Consider the following 22,966-nt stretch of genomic DNA (forward strand, 5'->3'; position numbering starts at 1 on the left):
TGTGCTTGTATATGTTCTTGGTGCTTAACAGTGTAGAGTCGGTTTCAGGGTGTTTTGCAGCTTCTGCAACAGAGTTCAAGATGGGAGACAGCTGCGGGTATCAAGCGGCAGGCAGTTCGGCGAGCGAGGCTGGATGGACGACTGCAGGCTGGCCTACATGGTGGCCCAGGGTCAGGAATCGTTGTCTCATTGCTGGTCAGTGGATCTGAAGCACTGGTCGATGTGCCTCGGACGGTGTGAGCGACTGCAGCGTAAAAACAGTTAGCTGTGCAGTCGGTTGCAGCTCGAGGGTCTGGACTGGCTCGAAAATGTCCTCTAAGGTGGACATCGGTGGATGCCTGTCGATGCACTCCTCCTAACTTCTTCACTGGCTTTGTGACGTCCTTTAAGATGGATGGCCCAAAGCTGGGGAGAGTGTTGCAGGCAACTGCTATGTCCTTGGATTGGTTCAGAGACTCTTTGGCATTTCCCACCTAGGAAGCTTACTTGCAGAGCCTAGGAGGGCATGATGTGTGCTAGAGGGGTACTGGTTCTGGAGCTGCTGAAAGGTCCTCTGGATTCAGTATCTCCCTTTGTTCCCTGGGAGATGTTTAGGTGAGGGATCTTGCTACCCTCTTGGAGGTCCTGGCCTTCCTTCACTGGCGGAAGATGTAAGGCCGACTTTACCTTCAGCCAGGGTCCAAATTAGTTCTTCTTGTTACTCCTTGCAAAGTCTTCAGATGATCTGCCAAGAGAGGGGCGAAGCCCTCCTTTAAAGCTGAATGGGCCACAGAGATTGGTGTAGGCTAAGCCTACCTTAATGAACCAATCGTGGGTCCCCACCAACCATCTCCTGTATGTGTGAGGTCATAAATAGAGTGCTTTGCAACAGAAAAAGTAAAGGGTGAATATATGTAATACTAAGTCCAACGCATCTTCCTGTCTGTTGTGGATCAAAGGGTCTCTGCTTAATTGAGCTCTCTGTGGTCCTGATTAAAGCGCAGGTCTCCCTTGAAGCTACAGTGAGACCAAACTTTCGGTCGCCGCCAAACCACATACTCAAATCTTCTGAATGGGGTCCCGCTGCGGGGATGACTACTGTAAACAGCTGCCCCAGACATGACAGTTCATTGCCCTTGATACCAGGAGGCGGGAGCCAGCTTTAGGTTGACACAGATGCATATCAAAGGTGTTGGGGTTTCCATGGGCCTGTTCGAATTAACTCTGATTAGTATGCAAAGCTGCCAAGAGCAGAGCCAACAAAGAACAGGGCAGATCCATTGAGCCTTTGTTAGTTAATTAGGCAGGCCATGGTAGGAGAAAGGTTTTGCCCTCTCCCTTCTGAGATGCATTGATGTACTCTTGGCTGTCATTTCCCAACTAAATATGATAGGGGGATGGCGCTGGTAGGATGTGTCCACCCAGAGTACACAGGTCTATGTGTAAGTCGTGCGTGAGCATAGGAAAATGTGTGTGGATTAGCCCCACACATTTTCCAGAGGTTAATCTACCATCATTCAATGGCTTTTAAAATTTCAAAAAACCCAGCCGAGCGGATGGTCGTATTCCTGAGAGTGCAACACTGGTCAACTTTCAGGCTCCTTTTGGTGGCATGTCGAATATGGTCTCTAGTTACTGATGCTGTGCCACATTCTTGCTCTTGCATCACCGTTCCATCTGGCTTTTTTGGAGCAGGACTACTAGAATCTTTTTGTGTGTTTATAAAGTACCTTGTTGTTTCAAGTTAAAGCTCTGTCGCTTTGTCCACTTTTTGATTTATCCATTACATTCAAAAAATTGTCGCCGGTATCACTGGATGCGTCAGCCAAAGAGGTTGGTGTTTTGTGCGAACTAAGGGAGTGGTGCCACCTATTCCACCAAATAGAGGATAGCACATGTTCTGGAATCTCTCATTTGACCACGAGTCCCCAAAGAAAGGAGGACGCAGGCCTGGGCGGCTTCAGACACTGGTTGATATATCTGAGCAAAGCCAAAAATGCAAACCTTCTTGCTGGCATAAATCACCAGAGAAAGCGCTGGAACCATCATTCTTCTCCTTCGACCCTGCCCACGAATACATCTGCACAGTACCCTAAGCCATATATCTATGGGTGACCTTCAACAGCAGCCTCTTGTTCTCTACCCACATCTCATTAGTGTAGGGTGAACAGATGTCCTGGTTTTGCAAGGACGGTCCTGGTATTTTTGACCCACTAACACCCTGTCCTGAGTGAATTTTTAAATGTAAAAAATCCCTCCCGGTTTTTGATAAATGGAGTGTTGGCACTGTCACAATCACAGCTAACTGCAGGAAATTACCATTTCACAATCTGCAGAGAAATAAATATCACGATAGGATCAGAATTTTGCAGTACAACTTAAGATATCTCTATGGGAGTGAACCAGCAACCTTAGCGATAGCAGCCACATAACCAATTGTGCCACAGAGACCTCTTTGCACATTAACACATTGAAAGGCCTCTAATATCAATCAGAGCAAAGGCTCCTTTAGAATTGGCATGCTTTTATTTGCTGGATTATGTTTACAATAAAAATCGCACCCTTTTTAATGCTAAAAATACTGTGGGATCCCGATTTGGGTGGGTGGGGTTTTTATTGGTGGGTGGGGGTTTTAGTCCTACTTCTCTGTCTGTGGGCTGTTCCGGTTTTTTATTTCGAAAATCTGGTCTACTTCAGTGTTTCCACCCACAATCAATGGTGAGTGTCTGCTTAAAATCTGCCACAACATTCGCTAAAGTGCTTTCGTTTGACTCAGCTGCTGGTGCTGCCAATGTAGCAAGGTGCACTAATCACCCGTTATCAATTAAAGTAAAGAAGCCTTGCAGAAGAGGCCAATCATACTATGACTAAGAATAAACGTGAGGCACGCTCGCATGAGAGAGGCAGGCAAGACAATTGTTGCAGGTTTTATTTGTATTTTGCTGCCAGGGGACATTCGGTTTAATATACTTCGCAGTTCTTGATCCAGGACTTTAGGCCTTCGTCTGGTGGCTGCAGGTTTTTGATTTAAACGTGACTCAGAAAGTGGCTTTTGCACGCATTTATATGAAGGATGCCCAATGCGCCTCTCTCCTGCGTTTGTTATTCTTCTACAAAAGAGAAAAATCGTTCTCGTTGTTGGACAACAGATCTTCTCCCTGCTCTGACTGGTGATGAGGGAAAATCCCCCACCAATCCCGCAGCTCTCGAATCCTTTGCTTGCACCCGCACAGCTGTCTTTGAGGTCACCAGACAGGCGATTTATGATCCCAGCATATCCAGCTAACGCCCCCATCCCCAGGCTCGCTGAGCACAAAGATTCATTTTTTTGTTACAGTCGCCATTCCTTTGTGATTAATTCTGAAACCATAAAAGACATGAAGGCAGAGCAAGGACATTCCTTCCTGTTGCCTGTGTGGGCGCTGTCAAACATTAGGTTAAGGGGTCGGGTGAAGGCCAGAACTAGACTGTTTCACCAGTGTCAAACAGTCTGGCCTTGAGGGACCCATAGTGATGAACAATTACCCTGGCCTTAATGAACCTGCCGTAGAATGACCCTCCCAAGGTCCAGTTACACCTACGATAGCAATCGTCCACGCTTGCCTTGCAGTCCTTACTACTATTACCTGTCCAAAATACCCACGCACTGTCACTTGCTCCCTGTATTATCTGCTTCACTCCTACTTCTTACTCTCTATGACATGCATCATACAAACCCGAAGTGCAGTGCTTATACCATTTAGATGCTTCACTTAAAATACATAGAAGCTCACACAGACATACACACACACACTTACTGACTCACTCTCACAATAACAGTCTTTCACATATTTTTGACTGCTTACTCTGTTCCCTCCTCTTCTCCCTTTTCCTCTCCCGTTCTCCCTTTTCCTATCTCCTCCCCTCCCTCCCTTACTTTCTTCTATGCACTTACTCTATCAGAATTGTCCCTGGACCTAGTGTGATAGCAAACTCGTCTGTCTCTTCCCCCCTACTTGTTCTCCCTCCCACCCCCCAGTACTATGTAAAATGTCGCCAGGCCTAGTATGATAGTCGCTTGTTTTCTTCCTCCCCTCCCTTTCTGCACCCCTCTCCCTCACCTTTTGTTTTTCTCTGGCTCTACCAGAAATGTCATCAGCCCTGGTATGGTAGTCGTCTGTCTGTTTCCATTTCCTTCCCACTCTCCCCCTTCCTTCCTTATCTATGTCTTAGCTCTTGAACTATCTGAAATGTTTTCTCCCCTCTCACTCTCCTCCGTACAGCATGCTGACTGGCCGCCGGGTGTACCTAGAGTCTCACTGGTCCCCACTACCCACGCCAGTCCTCCCTCACACTTACCTTAGGGCCCTACACCCTACCCCACTGATTGCACTTGAGATATTAACCCAAGAGAGTGGCTCTCTCTGCACTTACCTCAGTCTCAACCGATGGGGTGCACATGATACTCCCCCTCCCCTCCTTGCACTTGCTCGATCCTTATGTACTGCGCCGAAGATGGTGGTCTGTTCTCCCTTGTCTTCACCCCTTAATTGCACTGTCTAAAATTGCAGAATCGCTGTCAGGCCTGTTTGCTGTCCGCCACACTGTGAAATGTACTTTTTATGCACTTACTCTGCCTGTGCTGAAAATGATCGTCTCAGAATTTCAAGGGATCTGAGCGACTGCTTGTTTTTTTCCCGATGTTCCCACCCTCCTTGAGCGCTTTGAAACACTTGCCTGTCTATAGGCGCTATATAAACAAACCATACCATACCTCCCATGGACTGAACACCTCCAACTGAACTGCGACTCTCTACTGGAGGCACTCAACGCTACCTTTCAGCCGCCAGCGACTGACACGCACCTCTGAAACAATGCACCTGTAAACCGAAACCGTCAGTACCCTGGGGCACGCAAGAACTCAAGCTCTGCAAAAGAGTAATCAGAAAACAAGAGAAAATCTGGCACCACTCCAGGACCGCATCCAACATGTTGCTTCTCAAGGAACTCTGAGTAACCCGCCGACAACTAATCAACACAGCCAAGGCCCCCTACTATGTGAATATCATAGCAGAAGCCGACAACAAAAGCAGAGCCCTTTTCAAAGCGGTCAAGCACTTCGTCAACCCGCCACCCCGCCCTCTCATTCCACACTACATCGAAAAATCCACCGCCATCAACACCTTCTTCATCGACAAAATCAGCAAGATTTGCCAGCACAGACACCAGCTCTGCATCCACAGATTCCCCTCCCGTCCCTCCTTGCAAAATCTCCACACCCTGGACAACATTTAAGACACTCTAGACAGAGTACCTGCATCCCTCCTCAAGACCCTTCCTGCAGAAGCTTTCCTTACCTACCTGGAGATCATTAACAGCTCCCTAACTCAAGGCACCTTTCCATCAACCCTAAAAACAGGACAAATCCACCTTCTACTTAAGAAAACTCACTTGTATCCCGACAACCTAGATAACTATCGCCACATCACCCATCTTCCCTTCCTAGGTAAGATCATTGAGAAAGCAGTAACCGCACAACTGCAGCAACACATCAACACCAACAATCTCCTCCAAATCTATTAATCCGGGTTCAGACCCAGATGCAGCACAGAGACAGCAACCATACAGGTGGTTGACAACACCCTCAACATCCTTGACCATGGCCACCCCTGCCTCCTGGTTCTACTGAACCTCTTCGCTGCTTTCGACACAGACCATCAGGCACTTAGGGACACCCTAAATTGGTGCATGGGCATGAGCAACCTTGTCCGACACTGGTTCAAGTCCTACTTCCCCAACCACCAGCAGTTTGTTAAGATGAACTCCTCTAGATTGCCAAGGTTTTCCATCACCTGTGGAATCCCGCAGGGTTTCAACCTCTCCCCAGTGATCTTCAATCTATACATGGAGCCACTGGGAGCCCTCCTAGCCATATACAACATCCACATCCACCAATATGCCAACGGCACACAGCTATACCTCAAGGTCGACTCCATCAAGGACATCCATAGGCTCAAATCCTACCTGTCACTGATCAAGTCTTGGATGTCCAGTGCATACTTGAAGCTCAAGCGCTCCAAAACTGAATTCTTACTCCTCATCAACAAAACCGAACACCCAGACATACAGACCGGACTTTCAACAATGAACTCTGAGGGCTTCACACCCGAGCTTCTCCTGCGCCAATTCCTCCTTCAAGACACACACAGCTAATAAAAACTACTCAGACAGCTTGGTATCAGCTCTCCCTCCTGTGGAAAGTCAAGACCTTCCTCCCTCTGGACCTCTTTAGAGCCACCGTTTAAGCACTGATCCTATCCTACCCGAATGGGGGCAATGCACTCCTCAAAGGCCCCGCGTCATCCTCCCTTGTGCCCCTGAGAAGTGTACCACATACGGCCGCACGCCTCATCAGCGGTCTACGCAGATACAACCACATCACCCTGGCCCTCATCGACCATCACTGGCTCCCACTGCACGCACAAATCATCTTTTAAATCTTGCTGCATCATCTATAAGGAATTTGCCCTCAAGTCACCCAGCTACCTCACAGAGAAACTAAGCATCTCCAGCAGACAGCACAACACCAGAAGCTAGGACATGTACTGACTTGAAATCCGCCGCTGCAAAAAGGAAAGGATCAGAAAATAAGTAATCTCTGCCTACGGTCCTAGACTATAGATCCTCCTCCCTGTCAGCATCAGACTCCCCCCAACGCTCCTACAATTAAGAAAAGAACTCAAGACCCACCTCTTCAAGAAGTCTTTCTTCCTCAACACCTAGGCCACCGAGTCAGCTCTCGCACCACCTGACTCGCTAGACGCCGCCTGCCTCTCTCCTCCCCGCCACCGAGTACAGCTGTACTTCTCCTGTGTGCCCATCGGTATCCTTCCTCCCACTGTATATCTGCTCTGTTTTTACCTCTGAAAAGCACTCCGTTATGAATCTGTACTGTTGTATACCTCTGTAAAGTGCTCCGTTATGTATCTGTATTGTTGTATACCTCTGTAAAGCACTCTGTTGCTTCTTGAAGCTAGGTCTGCGCTTAATAAATTCCATATTAATAATAAAAGTGACACACACGACCTTTGACCCACTCAGTCCCCCATGGCATCACAGGAAGTGTTTGTTGCATGTGCCCCATGGACAGTACCCTGATCTGCCCATCCATAGCCACTGGGGGATAAGCAATTTTCCTTAGTACCCTTAAGCACCACTTACATATCAGCGCCTGGGGCTTCCATCCCAAAATGCTACTCTGTTCTGAACCAATCAATGCACAGTCACTTACTGCCTCACATCTACCAACAATCTATCTTGGGGGACATGGAAAAGGGCATACAAAAGTTAAGAGCCACTAACTAATAAGGGTGAATGGCTAAGAGTACCAAATATGGGTTTATTTTTAAGTATATCTATATATATAAGACAATGTTGTGTTTGTTTGTGGTTTTGTGGGTTTGTTTGTGACGTTCTTGGGGAGGGGACGTAACTCCTCATGAAAGGTGAGGTCTGGTGTAATGAATTTTGCATGGAATATTCTTTATTCCATTGCCGAATGAATGCAACTATTTCTGGCTCGATAGGTCATCCCCGTTCCCGAGATAATTAATCTTTTTGGTTTTTCTGCTTTGTTTTTCGTCATTACGTTTTGTGGTGTTACACTGCCATCTACAAGTTTTTTGTAGAAAGTGCTCATAATCGTACATTGAAGCTGAAACGTGATCAACACCCGATTAATTTCTATCGCAAACTTGTGTAAAGGACAGGTACTTCACCCTCATGACATCAAATGGAATTTTGCTACAATTTGAAGATTACATTATCACACCCGAATCAAAACAAAACATTGAAAGCTGAAACATGATCAACATTCTGAAGAAGGAATATCTCAAGAACATGAAGCTGATAGAATTCAACATGCTTTGAGACAGAACAATGAACGTTCTGAAGAACCTGAAGCAAGACTTACTAATCAGAGAATTTGTGCTGCTAAAAAACAAAGCAACGAAACTGCTGAAGAAACTGTAAAAATGACTTTCTGTTAAGAGAATTAGTGCTGCTGAACAACGAACAAATGAAACTGCTGAAAAAACTCAAGCGAGACGTACTGATCTGAGAATTCCTGCTGCTAAAAAATAAAGCAATGAAACTGCTGAAGCAACTTAAGTGAGACTTACCGATCAGAGATTTAAAAATCTGAGAATTGAAATCCCAGGCGATGCCGGGTAGTTCAGCTAGTATATATATATATATATATATATATATGTAAATATATATATATATATATATATATATATATATATATATATATATATATATATATATATATATATATATATAAATCAAAGTACTACTAAACTGCATAAGCTTTAAGCTACAGCATTAATCTTCCTTTACAGTCAGAAGGGGGGCATTGTTTTGAAGTGGTGTTGCTGTGAGGAATTCAAGAGACAAATAATGCTGCAGTGTCCAATTTATGAATGTTTATTACTAATATTATTGAATATGAAACAACACTATAGTCAATTATACAGCGAGTTAGTCTTTTATCAATTAGCAAACAAGGTGTGAACTGAAAAAGTACCAGTGACTTACACATTTGTGGCCAGTGGTTGAAGTGGGCGGGAGCGGTTGGAAGCGGTGCTCCTCTACTTTTTCAAATTACATTTTACTGTTCCTATACTTTTATTTGAAAAAGAAACCGTTCTGTAATTGTTCCGTTTGAAAATAAAAGTGTAAGGACGAAGTTGACATTTGCATGTGTCTGGGGGTTTGTATTGTGCATGGGAGGGGGCGTGGTAATGGTGTTTGTGGGGAGCGGAGGCAGGCCAAGAGGTAACATAGTTCCACTACTTCTTTTCATGCACTCCGACCACTGCTTGTGGCTACTACACAGCAAGAAGAAATTATTTGACCAGAATTACCCCCTTTAGTTAAGCGGTGAAGCTGTGACCTGGAGCCAATCTACAATTTAGACACTTGATCATCTACCTTATGAGTTCTATTTGGTGCAAATATGTGTTATGTTTTGGCTTTAAAGAGCTACAAAAATAATGTGTTTTACAGAGATTATGTACAAAGTTTACAAATCACAAAATGAAGTAACCTGACAATATACACATTCTTATAGAAACATGTTCAGCAATAAGAAACTGTAGCTTTTACCACATCCTGAATGGAAGCCTAGAGGTATTACAATTAAGCATTGTTGCCCAGAGCCCGGGGCAATATTGATTATCAGGAGCTCAAGAGGCGGACGTAAAAAGGCACAATTGAAGAAAGGTCAGATAAGGAGTTCTGAGGGTTCTTAACAATCAGTACTGCCCATGAAGGTATGGCACAATAGGGCAATTATCACACAGGCACAGAGCTGGGTGATACTCATGTCCCCCATTTTTGTCTGGTGCAGAAAGGAAAGGTTTGAAAGGACAAGAGCAACAGACGCTCAGCGATCTTGAGGGGGAAGCCTTTTGTTTTACTTGAGTAGAAAAGATGAGGCAAGGGGGAGTAGAACGGGCAGTGCGGGGGAGCACATTGTGTGGCAAGCAGGGGAGGGGCCAAGGCAGGCACAGGTAAATAAGGGAGTGCAGGGAGGGAGCAAGGACCATGGAGGGAGAAGGCAGAGATAATGAATGCAGGGCATTGGCTCAGTGGCAGGCACCAGATGTGGAGTCAGGAATCCTATGAGCCCACGGATTCCCCTGCTACAATAGTGATTATTGCCCACAAGCCATCGACCCGAGTGGCTCACAGAATTCTAAAATTCTAGCATTGCACTCTGCGTGTTAATGTAAAGTAATGATAGATTGAAAACGGTCTTTTTTTATCACTTTACTTTCAGGACTTAAAAGCACTTATCAAAAGAAACGTGATGCCACCTAACCATAGGCAATGTGTTGCACAGACTTTTAGCTTGCATTATGCATGATGTTAGGAAAACGTTAATTTAAACAAAAAAATCAAACCCCTTGGTTGCATGTCAAACTACCAGACAACATGGATTCAAACCAAACCATTTAAAAACGAGTTTTACTTTGCAACTCTGTTTAATTGTCTTCAGAGAAGGCACAGACAGGCTAAGTAACTGACGCTGTATTTGAGCTTTCAGATGCAAATGCGAGATGGTTCCAATCACCTAACCATTCTCAAATAACAAAACGCACACAGTGAGGTGTTCGAGTATCTTCCAGTCCATTCTTAACGTGCTGAGGGAGCGGTGTCCCAAACACTGGTTTAAATCACCAGCATCATCACCCTCACTGCTCTGGAGGTTAGAGGGGTTGTGAGAGATGGCCCAATGTTTCAGCAGGTGAGTTAAAGCCCGAAGTATGCAAGGCAGACGAATGCTCGTAGCTGGTGGGTGGTGGGTGGGTGTTGGGAGGTGTAGTGGGAGGTGAGTTAAGAGGTATGCCCACGCCATAGTCGCACATTGTATTATGTGTCTGCTACAACCCAGTCTGTAGCCCCCCCCCCCTTTGTTATTGGGAGTTCAATGCTTTCCTATGGAAAATAGCACATATATATGAGTCCTAAAGACAGTGAAAGCAACTCCTCTTGTTTGACTAATTGTCATTATTGATTAGGCTCAACCATATTAAGCTTTACTCTGTATTACACACTTCACATATAAAATGTGTTGGGAATATGGACCCATGTGCTATTAACCGCAGGCTGATTTTACTGAAGGCCTGTTTCCTGGGCACAGTTTTTCCGGGCAATACTCTAACTTGCTTTGTGCCAGGGATGTCCCTGGGAATCATGTCTGCCCATTTCCTGACTATTTTTCACGCTGTGGCCCCTCTAATGTGGAAGAGACATCCGCAATAACCCTCCCTCCCCTCCAGCCTTGGCACCACCACATCTCTCTCCTTCCCTGTGTGCCACAGAGACCCAAGGGCAAGGCACCCTCCTCACCCTTTCTTCCAAACACACTATCATTGCTTACATGTGTGCAGATGACCCAGCGACCACCTGGTACAAGGTACAAGCCAGAGATACCCCTGACACCTGTTTACTCCTTATGTTATACTGTATGTCATAATTGGAGGACCCAGGGCTCTGAATTCCTTAGTCTTGTTCCAGCAGCACTTCAGAGTTATCTTTGCATCAAGATGATGTAGAATGCTTCAGGAAAAAAGACAGCAAAATAATGTCTTGATTTATGTAAAATTTAGACGTGACAAATTAGGAAGAAAGGGGATGGGTATGACCACCTTACCGACAAAAGTCTTAAGCTCACTTACACGCCTTGCGAAAGGGATGGTAACTATGAACAATGCTTTCTAGTTGATAAGCTTGACACTGCACACATAGGCATAGACTGAGTAATGTGTGAGGCAGCACTGCCAGCACAACATTGAGTTACCCGGAAGGATGAGGCCTTCTGAATTCTGAAAAAAAATGCAGCCTCAGCCAACCCTCGAAGTGGCAATGACTACTTCATCCCTGAGTTTTTATGACCACTAATTTATTTATTTATGTATTGGGCATTTATAATCCGCCTATACACAATGTGTTTCTAGGCGCAACAAGACAAGAGGGTGGGGGAACAGGGATGCCAAAACAAAAACGATCCTACAAGGCCTTGTGACATTTAAATCGTGCAAGTGCAGTAGAAAGGTGCAGGGGAGTGGGTTGGGGGGAAGTGCACGTGAGAAAAACCAGTGCCATGGGAGGCCAGGTGTACAGAGCCAGGAGAAAGCAGAGAGTGCAGGGGAAGGAAGGGCCCCAAACTAAGTGCGAGTTAAGGGGCTGGAAGGGCTACCTGGGTGCATGCCGAGCCAGGCTAGTGCAGGGGCAGGGGCCCGGAAGGGCAAGTGCAGGTTGAGGGGACGGGGGTTCATGGGAGATCCAAGTGCAAGGGTACACTGGACTAAGGGGAGGGGGCTAGTGCCCTGTAAGCCAGTGAAGATGCAGACAGGGACATTAGCAGGGGAGGGGAGAGGAAACGAAGAAGAGAAAAAGAAGGTCTTGAGAAGCTTCCTGAACTTAAGGAGATCTGGCTCAAGCCTGAGAGGGACTGGGAGGCAATTCCAGAGGGAGGCACCTGCAAAGGAGAGAGATCTACCCCCATGCTCTGCTTGGAAAAGCGTCTGATCTGCAGAATTAGAGCTAGAACACCAAAGGGCTCTAGTAGGGATGAATTTAGGGAGAGAGAGTTGGATGTAGTGCGGTCCTAAGCCCCAGAAAGCTTTGTGGATGATGCAGAAGGTCTTGAACTTGATCCTCGCAGCAAAAAGGAGCCAGTGGAGCGATTTCAGGGCTGGAGAGGTGCAGTCCCTGGGCTTGAGGCCAAGGAAACGTCTCAGAGTCCTGTTCTGAATTAGTTGAAGGGGGCAGAGGGAGGAGTTAGGCAGATTGAGGAAGAGGCTGTTGCAGTAGTCCAGCCTGGAACAGACGAGAGGTTTGAAGACATTGAGTTTCTTGGGGAAGGTGAGGTAAGGCAGAATGCCTCTGAGGAGGTGCAGCTGAAAGTGGGCCTTCTTGCAAAGGTCTGTGATGTGAGGAGAGAAGGAGAAAGAGAGGAGTCGAAGATGACACCAAGGGGTTTTGCCTCACAGGAGGGTCGGGGGGGCCATGGAGGGTGGCCAGAGTGTGGGAGGGAAAGAGGGAGCAGGAGTCCCAATGAGAAGGATCTCTGTCTTACTGGCATTTAGGCAGAGATCGTTAGTAGTGCACCATACCTGAATAGCAGACAGGCAGTCAGGAATGAGAGATGAACAGGAGGAGGCAGGGGAGGGTTAGCTTGAAGGAGAGCTGTGTGTCATCCTCATTATACAGGAAGTTAGGAGAGAAGGTGGAGATCAAATGGGCTAGAGGGGCCAGGTAGATGTAGAAAAGCCAAGGCGAGAGGATAGAGCCCTGAGGGACACCGCAGGTGGAGAGTGAGATAGTGGAGAGAAAAGGGCCCAGTTGAACCTGGGAAGTTCGGTCCGAGAGGAAGGAGGTCAACCAGTCTAGAGCCAGGTCTGTGATGCCAAGGGTATTATAGAGCCGATTTATCAGGGTGGCATGATTGACTGTATTAAAGGTACAGGAAAGGTGAAGAAGGATTAGAACAGAAGGTGAACTGGAATCAAGATTAGGGAGCAAGTCTTCACGGGTGTTCAGGAGAGCTGGTTCCGTGCCTCTGGCAGCTCTGAAGCCAGACTGGTGGTCATGGAGACAACCAACAGATTCAGTGTGGAGAGTAAGCTGAGAGATGTCCAGCTTTTCCAAGAGTTTGCCCAGAAAGGGGGTAATGGAGATAGGGTGGTAGTTTGCCGGACATGAAGGGTCGGCAGAAAGCTTTTTGAGGAGAGGGTGCACAGGGGAGTGCTTAAGGAGAGAGGGGAAGAATCCAGTGGCAAAGGATTGATTGCAGAAATCGTCGAAGGCTGGAACAAGGGAGACAATGTTGTCCTTGATAGTTCTGGAGGAGCGGGGGAGCACCTGTTTGGATAAGGCTCTGATTGAGCGGACTGGTCTAGAAACCTCCTCAGGTGTTGTGGGAGAAAAAGATGAGTAGGAGTGGTAGGGGGGCTAAGGGAGGCCTGAGAGTGGATGGGGGGAGAATGGTGTGGAGTTTTAGAAATGAAGTGAGAGGCCAGAGATGTGCAGAGGAGAAATTGAGACAGCTGTAGGGTTGGCAAGCTCCTTGCAGATTTTGAAAAGTTCAGCCGTGTTGTTAGTGGCTGCAGAAATGCGGGCTTGGATGTAGGCTCTCTTCTTCGAGCAGATGGAGAGTCTGTATTGCCTTTGGAGCAGGCGGCATGCCAGCTTGTCAGAGGATGTGCTCGAAGCCTGCCACTTCCGCCCAGCTGCTCTGCACTTGCCTTTCAGAGCAGCCAGGTCGGAGTTATACCAGGAGTTGGACTTGGAGGCAGGTTTCATGCGGATCCTCATGACAGGGGCAAGGATGTCCAGAGTGTTGCAGTGAGGTATGACCTACACAATCAACCTGGATGCCTGAACTCATCAGATGAGACAAAAAAGACAGTACTTGACCCAAAGGGCAAGATGGTTCTAGGTTCTTTCATCGACGGATGTTTTTTTAAAAAAACGTTATTTTGAAAAAACTTTGCAATTTTATTGGGGTTCCTCCCAAACCCCTCTAATCCCCTATTGTTTTTATGTATTCCCGACCACCCCTACCCCTTGTATGCATTCCCCTCCATATTTTTCTGAGTTTTTTCAAGAGAAAAAGTTTTGTCCAAAAACCCATCGAAAAAAGATCTGTCGATGAGCGGATGGTATATGGAGAAAGATAACACATTCCACCACTTCTTCAAAGAAGAGTGGCAGTATCTGAGCCCTTTGCTTCTAAACCAAAGTCTTGCTGTTAGCTTGCTGGCCTCTATTTTCAGACAGTCCCGGATACACAAAAAATAGTTTTTCAGCTACCATGGTGCAGAGTTCAATATGATATGATATATGATAGGTTATTTTTAACGCGCTTAATACCCAGAGGTTTCTAAGCGCAGACCCGGGAATCGGACCTGTGTTGCTCTGTGCAGTCTTGCTTCCAAGGCGAGCACGTTGCCCCTGAGCTATCCTCCCGAGACAGTCATTGAGTGTAGATATGTGAAGCCTGTCCTGTTGTTGAAATAACCAGTCCCATCTCTGCAGGTGTTGGAAGGCCTGAGTATGTATCAATCTGTGGTATCTGTAAAGCATAAACCTAGCTGGGAAGAAACAGAGCAGTGTACATTGGAACAAACCCAGGGAGTTACAGACTTGATTTGCACAGTTGGGGTACTAGCCACCATCTGATGTTCACCAGGAATGTTCATAGAACCCTGAGTTACAGGTGAAGGGGATAACATGAATAATCAAACATACCGACCAGCTAAAAAGAAAAATATCTCCCACCAAATGAGGACTGTGGACCCTCCAAAATAAAAAAATGACTCAATTTGAGTAATGCTGAGCTGCAAAAAGGTTGATGTGTGAATGATCTGGTCTCTTGGCGTTAAGTCCAGTGCTTGCCTGACCAGCTCCTTTTGAAGTGGGGTTGCATTAGCCTACTCAATGGTCCATTGCAGCCAGATGAATGCTCAGAAGAAGTATGTCAAGACAATTATCCACATCCTGAGAAAGAGCACACTCTCTAGCTGAGCGGGGGTACACCTTAGTTGGTTCACAAATAACTTCTTAGTAGTGTTTAAAGGTGTACACCAAAACCTTCTTGCCCCGAAGAGCCCGGTGTAAAAGCCTCCATGGTCAAAAAGTTCAATTTGATTTGATCACATAATCCAACTACTTGGAGAATTGGTAAATACCCCAGTTGCTGAAAAAACAAGTGCACTATAGGGCTACAAATAATACAGGTTAGCAAATTAGGCCGACTGGAAAATCATGAAGCACCCTTTCACCATAAATGCCAGCTGGGCCACCCCTAATTTGTCACATTTTTGGAAAAACCACTCGGCCCACATGAAAAGATCCACTGAGTTTCAACTGGACTACACCTCCGGACACAGTGGCAAAATCTACCATCCCTTGGCGATTCGGAGCCCTATGAGGGAGTCCTGGTAACCGGGGTTGCCCAAGACCAATGAGAGAAACTTTCTAAGAAGATCTGCAGGAACATTCATTGATGTTAGATAGTAATGCTCCTTAGTGTTGTGCTTGCTAGCACAAAAGAAGCAAGAGTGGCAGCATGCTGCTGGTCCTCTGGTTACTGTTCCTGACAGAGAATACATCTGTACAGAAGTCCCAACCGAGCAGTGAACAGCGAACAAGGCAGAGTCTCTCCAGTCCCTGCTATTGCCTATCCACATCTAGATCTGCTCCTGGGGACTTGAAGGACCATAACGCCAAAGTCGCGAAGGGCAGCTGTAGTCATGCAAATCTTTCACCAGAGGTTTGCAAAACCTGCACACACAATCTTGGACATGAGCAGATCTGAACAGAAGAAAACTGTGTTTGCCAATTCCCATATTGGAGATCTTGGCAGGAATTGGTCAGTGAGCAATTGTGCACATTGTTAAAACTGCTGCATAATTAGTAAGCCACTTGATGCTTACTTTCTTGGGCCAACCTGCTCCTGTACCCCACCCAATAAACCCCAGTGAGCATTACTGTTAAATGACTTTCATCCCCCTTACACTCCATGACATTTAACCAATTCTCTGTGTTACCTGCAGCACAAACAACTAGACACACTGGCAATACCCAAGATGTGCAACAGAGCAATTCACTGGAATAACCATCTCATTTACTGCAGGCATTCCAAAAGGCACAGTGTCCACCCTTAGGTTAATTCCAATGCAGGGTTTGAGATTGCTGGGAGCCATTTGGCTCCTGCTTGTAGCCTAGAAGAGTCTGGTTAGCTTGACACCAACACTAACTGTGAGCCACATTGACTCCCCAGGCCAACTGATTCCATAAAAAAAAAAAAACAAACATACTGGTATGTGGTATTACCTTTGTGTATTTGGACATGTGCGTATAGACGCATTAAGAAACCCCAGAAGACATTTATAGCAAGAACGAGTGCTATGTAAGGTAATGAACAAAAAGCTATTGCTTGGATCTCATGTTGAAGTTCGATTGGCGGCATGATATACTCTAGAGAGTCTAGTTCCTTGTTCTGAAGAAGTAGCTCCTGGTTCCTGGATGTATTGTTTTGCCCTCTTTGTGATTCTGCACACAAGAGGATATACCCACTTGTAGTCATTGCGCTGTCCCTCAACTACAATACAGAGAAAACGTAACATCATTGTTGTCAAGAGGAACACCATGACACGGGTTTCCTCTTTCCAAAAGTGTTAAAAAGCACAATTCCTATGTGACTAACATGTGGCCAATGTGTCAGGAGAAGACATCGAGACACACTGCAGTAAAACAAAAGTGAAGTGCACCAAGTAAAAACATGCTCACTCTACATATTTAAAAGAACAATAAATCACACAAACATTCCTAGTGGCACAAAGAACAAAACTTAGAACAGAATGTACAAACAAATAAAACCCACTAAGTGCCACTACTAAAAACGAATCATCTGTTGCACAGTCAAAAAACAAAAGGGCACACTGCCAACACCAGTGCAACAATGCACACAATCCAAAATTAACCACCTGTGAAAACAACTTAACAGGGCACACAGCCAAGAAATTCAAAGGCGAAGACTGACTTTTGGGTAAAGTCATGGTCAAAAAGCAAAATGTCTTCGTTTCAGATGTTGCTTCACAAAACCATGCTAAACACTGCAACGTACATTGTGATGATTACAGGAGAAAAATAACAGGAGCATGACAAAATAGCTTTGGCTTGTACAGGGCGGTTGATATTTCTGCACCCTAATGCTGACAATGTCACTGTACCTTGAGGCTCCAACGGTTCTCTGCCCTCAGAAGCTGCCACTGTTTCTGCCCCTTCCGTTTCTGCCCTTTGGGCACAAATGTATTTGCCCCGCCAGGCACCAATGCTCCTCTGATACCTCTGGGTATCAAGACATTTCCCCCTGTAGGTTTTTCTTCTATATAGATTGTGGCGCCATATGGCTGCTATTGCTTCTGCCATGTTTGAGGCGTTTCTTGCAGCCTCTCCTCCCTTCTATGGGCAGCAAATGTTAGACATGTACATGGGTGTAGATGCTCCTCAAAGAACACAACTATGCACCTGCGTCCAGGTGTGTCTACATGTAGTGCTGCCCAATCACATACAGACGTGTCTGTATGTTTGTGTGAGGTATCTTGACGCTCGTGAGAGCAGACAAGCCTTTATGCACACGCATACGGGCCCACCTTTATGCACAAGAATACACACTGTGAGCAAACGGAAAACATAGAAGGCAATGGAGGGGGTTGCTAAATGACACACTTTGCACATCGAGTATAGAGTCCAGAGTCAGCCACAAAAATGCAAAATTTAAAAATGTCAAGCCCCAAATATCCCAAAAGATCCATAGACTTAAAATGATTAAAAACAGTTAAAATCACAAAATCCATGACCATGTGATAATGTCATAAGGCTACAGACCACTAACAGCCAGTGGGGCTGCCAAAAGGACCTGGCCATACATAATAGAGCCCACAGAGTCTGTCAGTGAAAAATATTGTAAAAGGCCAAGAACAGAAGACAATGGAACCGAGAACGCAGGAAAGAACAATCCAACTTAGTACAAACACCAACAACAATCCAAAAATCTACACAACAGCACAGTTTGCAACTGGGCTCAACATCAAAATGATCCCTTTTGGGAACAAAAGCAAAATGAACCAACCGGCAAACAACCGAATACCATCCAATTTGGAAAACAACCAAAATGAACCCAAATTGGCACACAACTAAAACAGCCCGATGGTTTCATGACAAAAAGCAACTAAAAAACTTCAACAGAGCATAACAAATAATAAAGCACACAATGTCCAAGTACCAGAAAAATAGTACACTACTACAACAAAGTATAGCAGGGCACAGAGCCAAAATAATTAGAAATATCAGTGCACACAACCAAAAAGACACTACACACCCACAAAACTACATGCTGTGCACAACCAAAACCAAAAGGAATTATAAAAGTTAGCTAAACTAAGCATGAATGAAGTACAACTTCTAAACAAATAACCAAGTAGCCAACTGAGATAAATATGCCTTGCAGCAGGAAAGAGCAAATATCTAAGGATGAGTTTAAAAAAACGAAGGAAAAAATAAGATACAAGTATCCAGATTAAGAGCAGAGAGGGCCTCAAAGATGACATTATAGATTAGGATTGGGCTGAATGCTTTCCTTACAATGTGAGCGGGTGGGGAACGTGGCGAGTGATTGCTCGCTCCCTCACTGCAAGCGTCTGCGACTGCGGGTACCAGAGAAGCAACTCTGACACAGCCACGACAGACGAGAGAAGACATATGGGAGAAATCTCAGCTGACACCACACTCCGACCTTCTTCCTGTCGGAACAAAGCACCCTTTGAGTAGGTTTGGCTTTGTGCTCCAGCTCACTCCAGAGGGCCTCCATCTCATCCTTCACTTGCAACAATGGCCGTGTGTGTGCCGGCGAAGATGGCTGCCAGGAGTTTTCCAATGATTAGCAGAATATGCTGAAACAATATGTCCTCTGCAGGCGTACTGTCTGCAGAAAGGAATGCAGAACGCCACACCTTCCTGTCGCCCCCTCGCCTCCCACCTCATCCCCCTGCTCTAGCTAAGTAAGCTCCTAGCACACCTTAGCAGCAAGAAGTAGAGTGTTCTACCCGTTTATTTGTAACTGGAGGAACACAGACGCTATGAGTGGGGTACATGTGTTTGCAGATTCACTTCCAGGTGTGCCGCGTAGTTAGTTGACAGGACACCCATAATTCGATATCTGACCGACAGGTGAGCTTCCCGCTCCCTCCTCAAAGCTAGAAGTGCCAAGGTCAGGTGGAGGGACACGGTCAGCGCCGTAAGTGGCAAGGGACCGGCTCACCTTGTGATTCTGTTACCACCAATTGACACGGCTACCGTTTTTCAAAGGCTCTACGTTGTGTGCTGTCAGCACCAAATATCTCCCCATTCTTCACTGCACTAAAAAAGAAATCCATGAGCCCTTTTTATAACATTGCTCCCAGCAAACTCTCCTATAGCCAACTCATATAGTTCGCAAAACCGATTCTCAGACGCACTGTCACAAGTTGATGGACCAAACGCGTGAACCCTCCCCTTCTTCTCATCCCTCTTTTTTTGGTTCCCTCTTTCTTTACTTTGCCATTAAAATTAGCCTTAAGTTGGCATTAGTCCTATTCAAGCAACCAACACAAAATGTAGTTCCCTCCTGCCCATTTTCTTCTTCCACCCACAGTGCCAAAGCCACCTAATGGTGGCAATAATGCTTTACAGACACGCAACCACCAAAGCTTATCACCCCAACTAATATCACCCCACACTTCCCATGCTTACTACAACTCAACATTTCGCCATAGGCAACCTCCTACTCCGTACCAGCCCACCTTCATAGTGCAGAGACCCAACGTCTTTAAAAGCACAACACATCCCCAATCCACTGTATAGAAGATAATCAATTAAAATCTGCTAATTTCTAAAACCGAGCACGGGTATTCCCTAAACAAAATACGTTCTCTAATTTTCCAGGTCCACATTTTAGACCCTCCTTCACATGAACAGTTCCTGCCCCGCATATTGATGTTACTGATAGGGAGAAGGGGGGGAAGGCAGGGTCGGAGAGTGAAGAAGAAAAACAACGAGACAGGGAAGCAGTTATGCAGAAGAAGATGAAGGCCTGAGAGAAGCAGTGGAGGAGAACAACAAGGTGACAGGAGAGCTACAGGGTGAGATGCTAAAAAGATAAAAGAGAAGAGAGGTGAAAAGGGTGAATAAGTGACATCTGGAGAGAAGGGACACATGTGAGCAAAAGGGGAATATCTGTGGGGGTAAGAAAAGAAAGAGGGCAAGAGGGAGAAAGGGCGAGAATATATAGAACACCATGGATGAAGGAAGGACATGGATTTTCAAGAGCAGGAATTGCGATAGTGAGAGGCAGTATGAGAAAATGAGGGATGAGCGAAGGAGGATAAAGCAAGGAAGAAGCGATTTAAAATAAAAAGTTAAGGGGGAGTGTGTATAAGGGAATCAGAAGCGAGTGCTAAGTAAAGGGTAAGAAGGGCCTGGGAAGGAGGAGGAGGGTGGAATGGCAGAAGGCAAACAGAAGAAAGGGGAATAAGCTAAGAGGAGATGAGTAAGAATGAAGGCAGTCGGGTTAAAGAAGGAAGGGGAGATAAGGGAAGGGGGGTTGGGAAGGAGGCAGACGGAAGCAGAGCAGAGTTCACGCCAGGCAGAATGACCTAATGAGTGGATATCCTCCAGGGCCTCATTTGGTTCCAAGTTGCTGGTGCTGCATTTCCTAATGTTCCTCGAGACAGAAAATTAGCCTAATTACAGGACTAATTAGCCAAAGATGCTTGAGAGCAGAAGAGTATGGTGGGGGCTATACGAGTGGCGGAAGTTCACGAGGAAGGGGAAAATGACAGCAGAGAATACCCATCACTCTACTGGGAGCTTTCAGGTCATGCCAAAAAGGATGTCATATTACATGAAGTGTTGGGGTATCAGGATTCAATCGGCAGCCCCCATCTGAGCTCAACAATACATTCTCTTTCCAGATCTAGAAAGACTTGACTAGAACCAACCAGCAGGCTTGCACCCCAGAGGGCTGGTCCTTGCCCTTGTCAGAATCTGTATAGACTGTGTGGTCACAGGTGCTCCATCCCACTGAAAATGTCAATAGATCATGCACTGCCAAAAGCTGCTCTATAGCAAGTTGCCGCACCATAACATAACACATCACTTGCATTGCCCACACTCTCCTAATCCAATGTACAGACTGCAGGTCACAGGACAGCACGCCAATAGGGTTGGTATTGCCTAATGTCACTACCGATAGACAAGGTGCTGTTACACATCAGGATAGTATCCCCGCTGGCCAACCCAACCCCGCGCCTCTAGTACACATAGTTTCACCCCATCAACATTCTTCCACCTCTCACTACCCCCTCAATCACCCCAGACCACTCAAAACTACACCTACCAATAATTGCCTTATGTGCCACCTCTTCAAATCCCACTGATTCGCACATTGACATCACTTTCGTTTTTTAAGCCATCGAGGGGAGGGGGGTCCTCTGACTTTCTTTGTTTAGATACGAATGGCATCTTTGAAGTTACTGTTGATACTTAGAACTTTGAGCTTTTTTTGTAGCATTTTCTTATTCTAAATTTAAAGTGCAAAGTCAAAACAGATTGTTATAATCCATTAATCTATAGGCAGGGTTTTTGAGTACCTAATAGATGGATCACATATGCTCAATTATGGGCTTACCCAAAGCGATGTAGTCACTGCTTGAGCTATGTTCTGAAAGGTTGTTTGGCTATGCAGTACAGTGTGGCAGACTCTCTGTTTCCACACATACAATGCTTGCACTCCCATTGACATGGGTGCTTATGCTGTGAGAAAGTAATTCGGTCTGGCCTCAACAGTGGACCAATTAAATGTCTTGGGAGACCACTAACAGGCCCTGCCTTTGTAGTCAATCCTCCTCCAAAGGACATTTTCTATTAACATTAATTCTTTCCAATTTTCTACAGAAATATGGCCACGGTTTGTGAGAACTTCCGTGGCCAACAGGAGCAAGGTTGTCTCAAGAACGTCCTGTTCTACACATGAGGCAAGGTCTCGGTGCCTTTCCGCGAAAACAATGCCTAGTGTCTACAGACCTCCTTGAATTATCCATCACGTTTAGGGTATGCAAGCCGGCCTGGGCAATGCACAACATGTGGTTTATAGACCTTCATGGCCTATAGAAAAAGAAAGATCTATAGACATTCTTAGACTGCATGGCAAACACATTTTTGAGACCTTCATGGCATAAACAATAGGCAGGATTTCTAGAGTTCCATGTCGGAAAGAGCACCTGGTTTGTGGGCCTTTTCTGGACTACTCAACGGGAGAGGGTGTCTGGAAACATTCTTCCATACACTCAACATTCTCACGGCTTTCTGCATCAAGCAAGTACAGTACAAATTTCTGACCCTGCACAAATAGATAGGGTCTTCATACCTTCCTGATTAATGGTAATATGCTTAACATAACTTAATTAATAGTCAGACTATCCACTTGAAGTGTAAAGATCAATGATCAATCTGCGTGATACTCCCATAAGCTTACACTAACTCTACTGTCGTGTGAAGGCATATTACAAACTTCCTCGCTGCATGTCAATCCTCTCATATTTAAAAACTTCTGCAATATATGCGACTGACCGGCCTGCGGACTGGGGGTGCACTTGCGTATGGTGAAGATCTGGCCCAGGTCCTCCTCCTCCTCAGGAATCCCCTTCTGCAGGTGCTGAAGTTGACGCAGGCTCTCGCTCCGCTGGTGCTTCATGGATCGCACGTGTTGGATCAGATTCAGCTTGGCCTTGGTTGAGTAGCTGCACAGGACGCAGTGATAGTAACATGTTTCCCCCTCTACTCCGCTCTCGTGTTGCTGCAGGTGCTGGAGAAAAACAAAGAAGGAAAACAA

At 45.8% G+C, this 22,966-nt stretch overlaps 1 protein-coding gene across 1 annotated transcript in view; it reads right to left on the reverse strand.

Annotated features, from left to right (window-relative positions):
• The window catches only part of ZFHX3 (zinc finger homeobox 3), a 465,985-nt gene that overhangs the window by 181,402 nt on the left and 261,617 nt on the right, over positions 1 to 22,966 (reverse strand). The window contains exon 4 of the mRNA XM_069635510.1: positions 22,705 to 22,939. Within this exon, the coding sequence (XP_069491611.1) occupies positions 22,705 to 22,939 (235 nt within the window). The remainder of the gene's footprint in view (positions 1 to 22,704; positions 22,940 to 22,966) is intronic.

The sequence above is a fragment of the Ambystoma mexicanum genome, chromosome 1q (assembly GCF_040938575.1).
Source record: "Ambystoma mexicanum isolate Mex_15411 chromosome 1q, UKY_AmexF1_1, whole genome shotgun sequence".
Lineage (NCBI taxonomy): Eukaryota > Metazoa > Chordata > Amphibia > Caudata > Ambystomatidae > Ambystoma > Ambystoma mexicanum.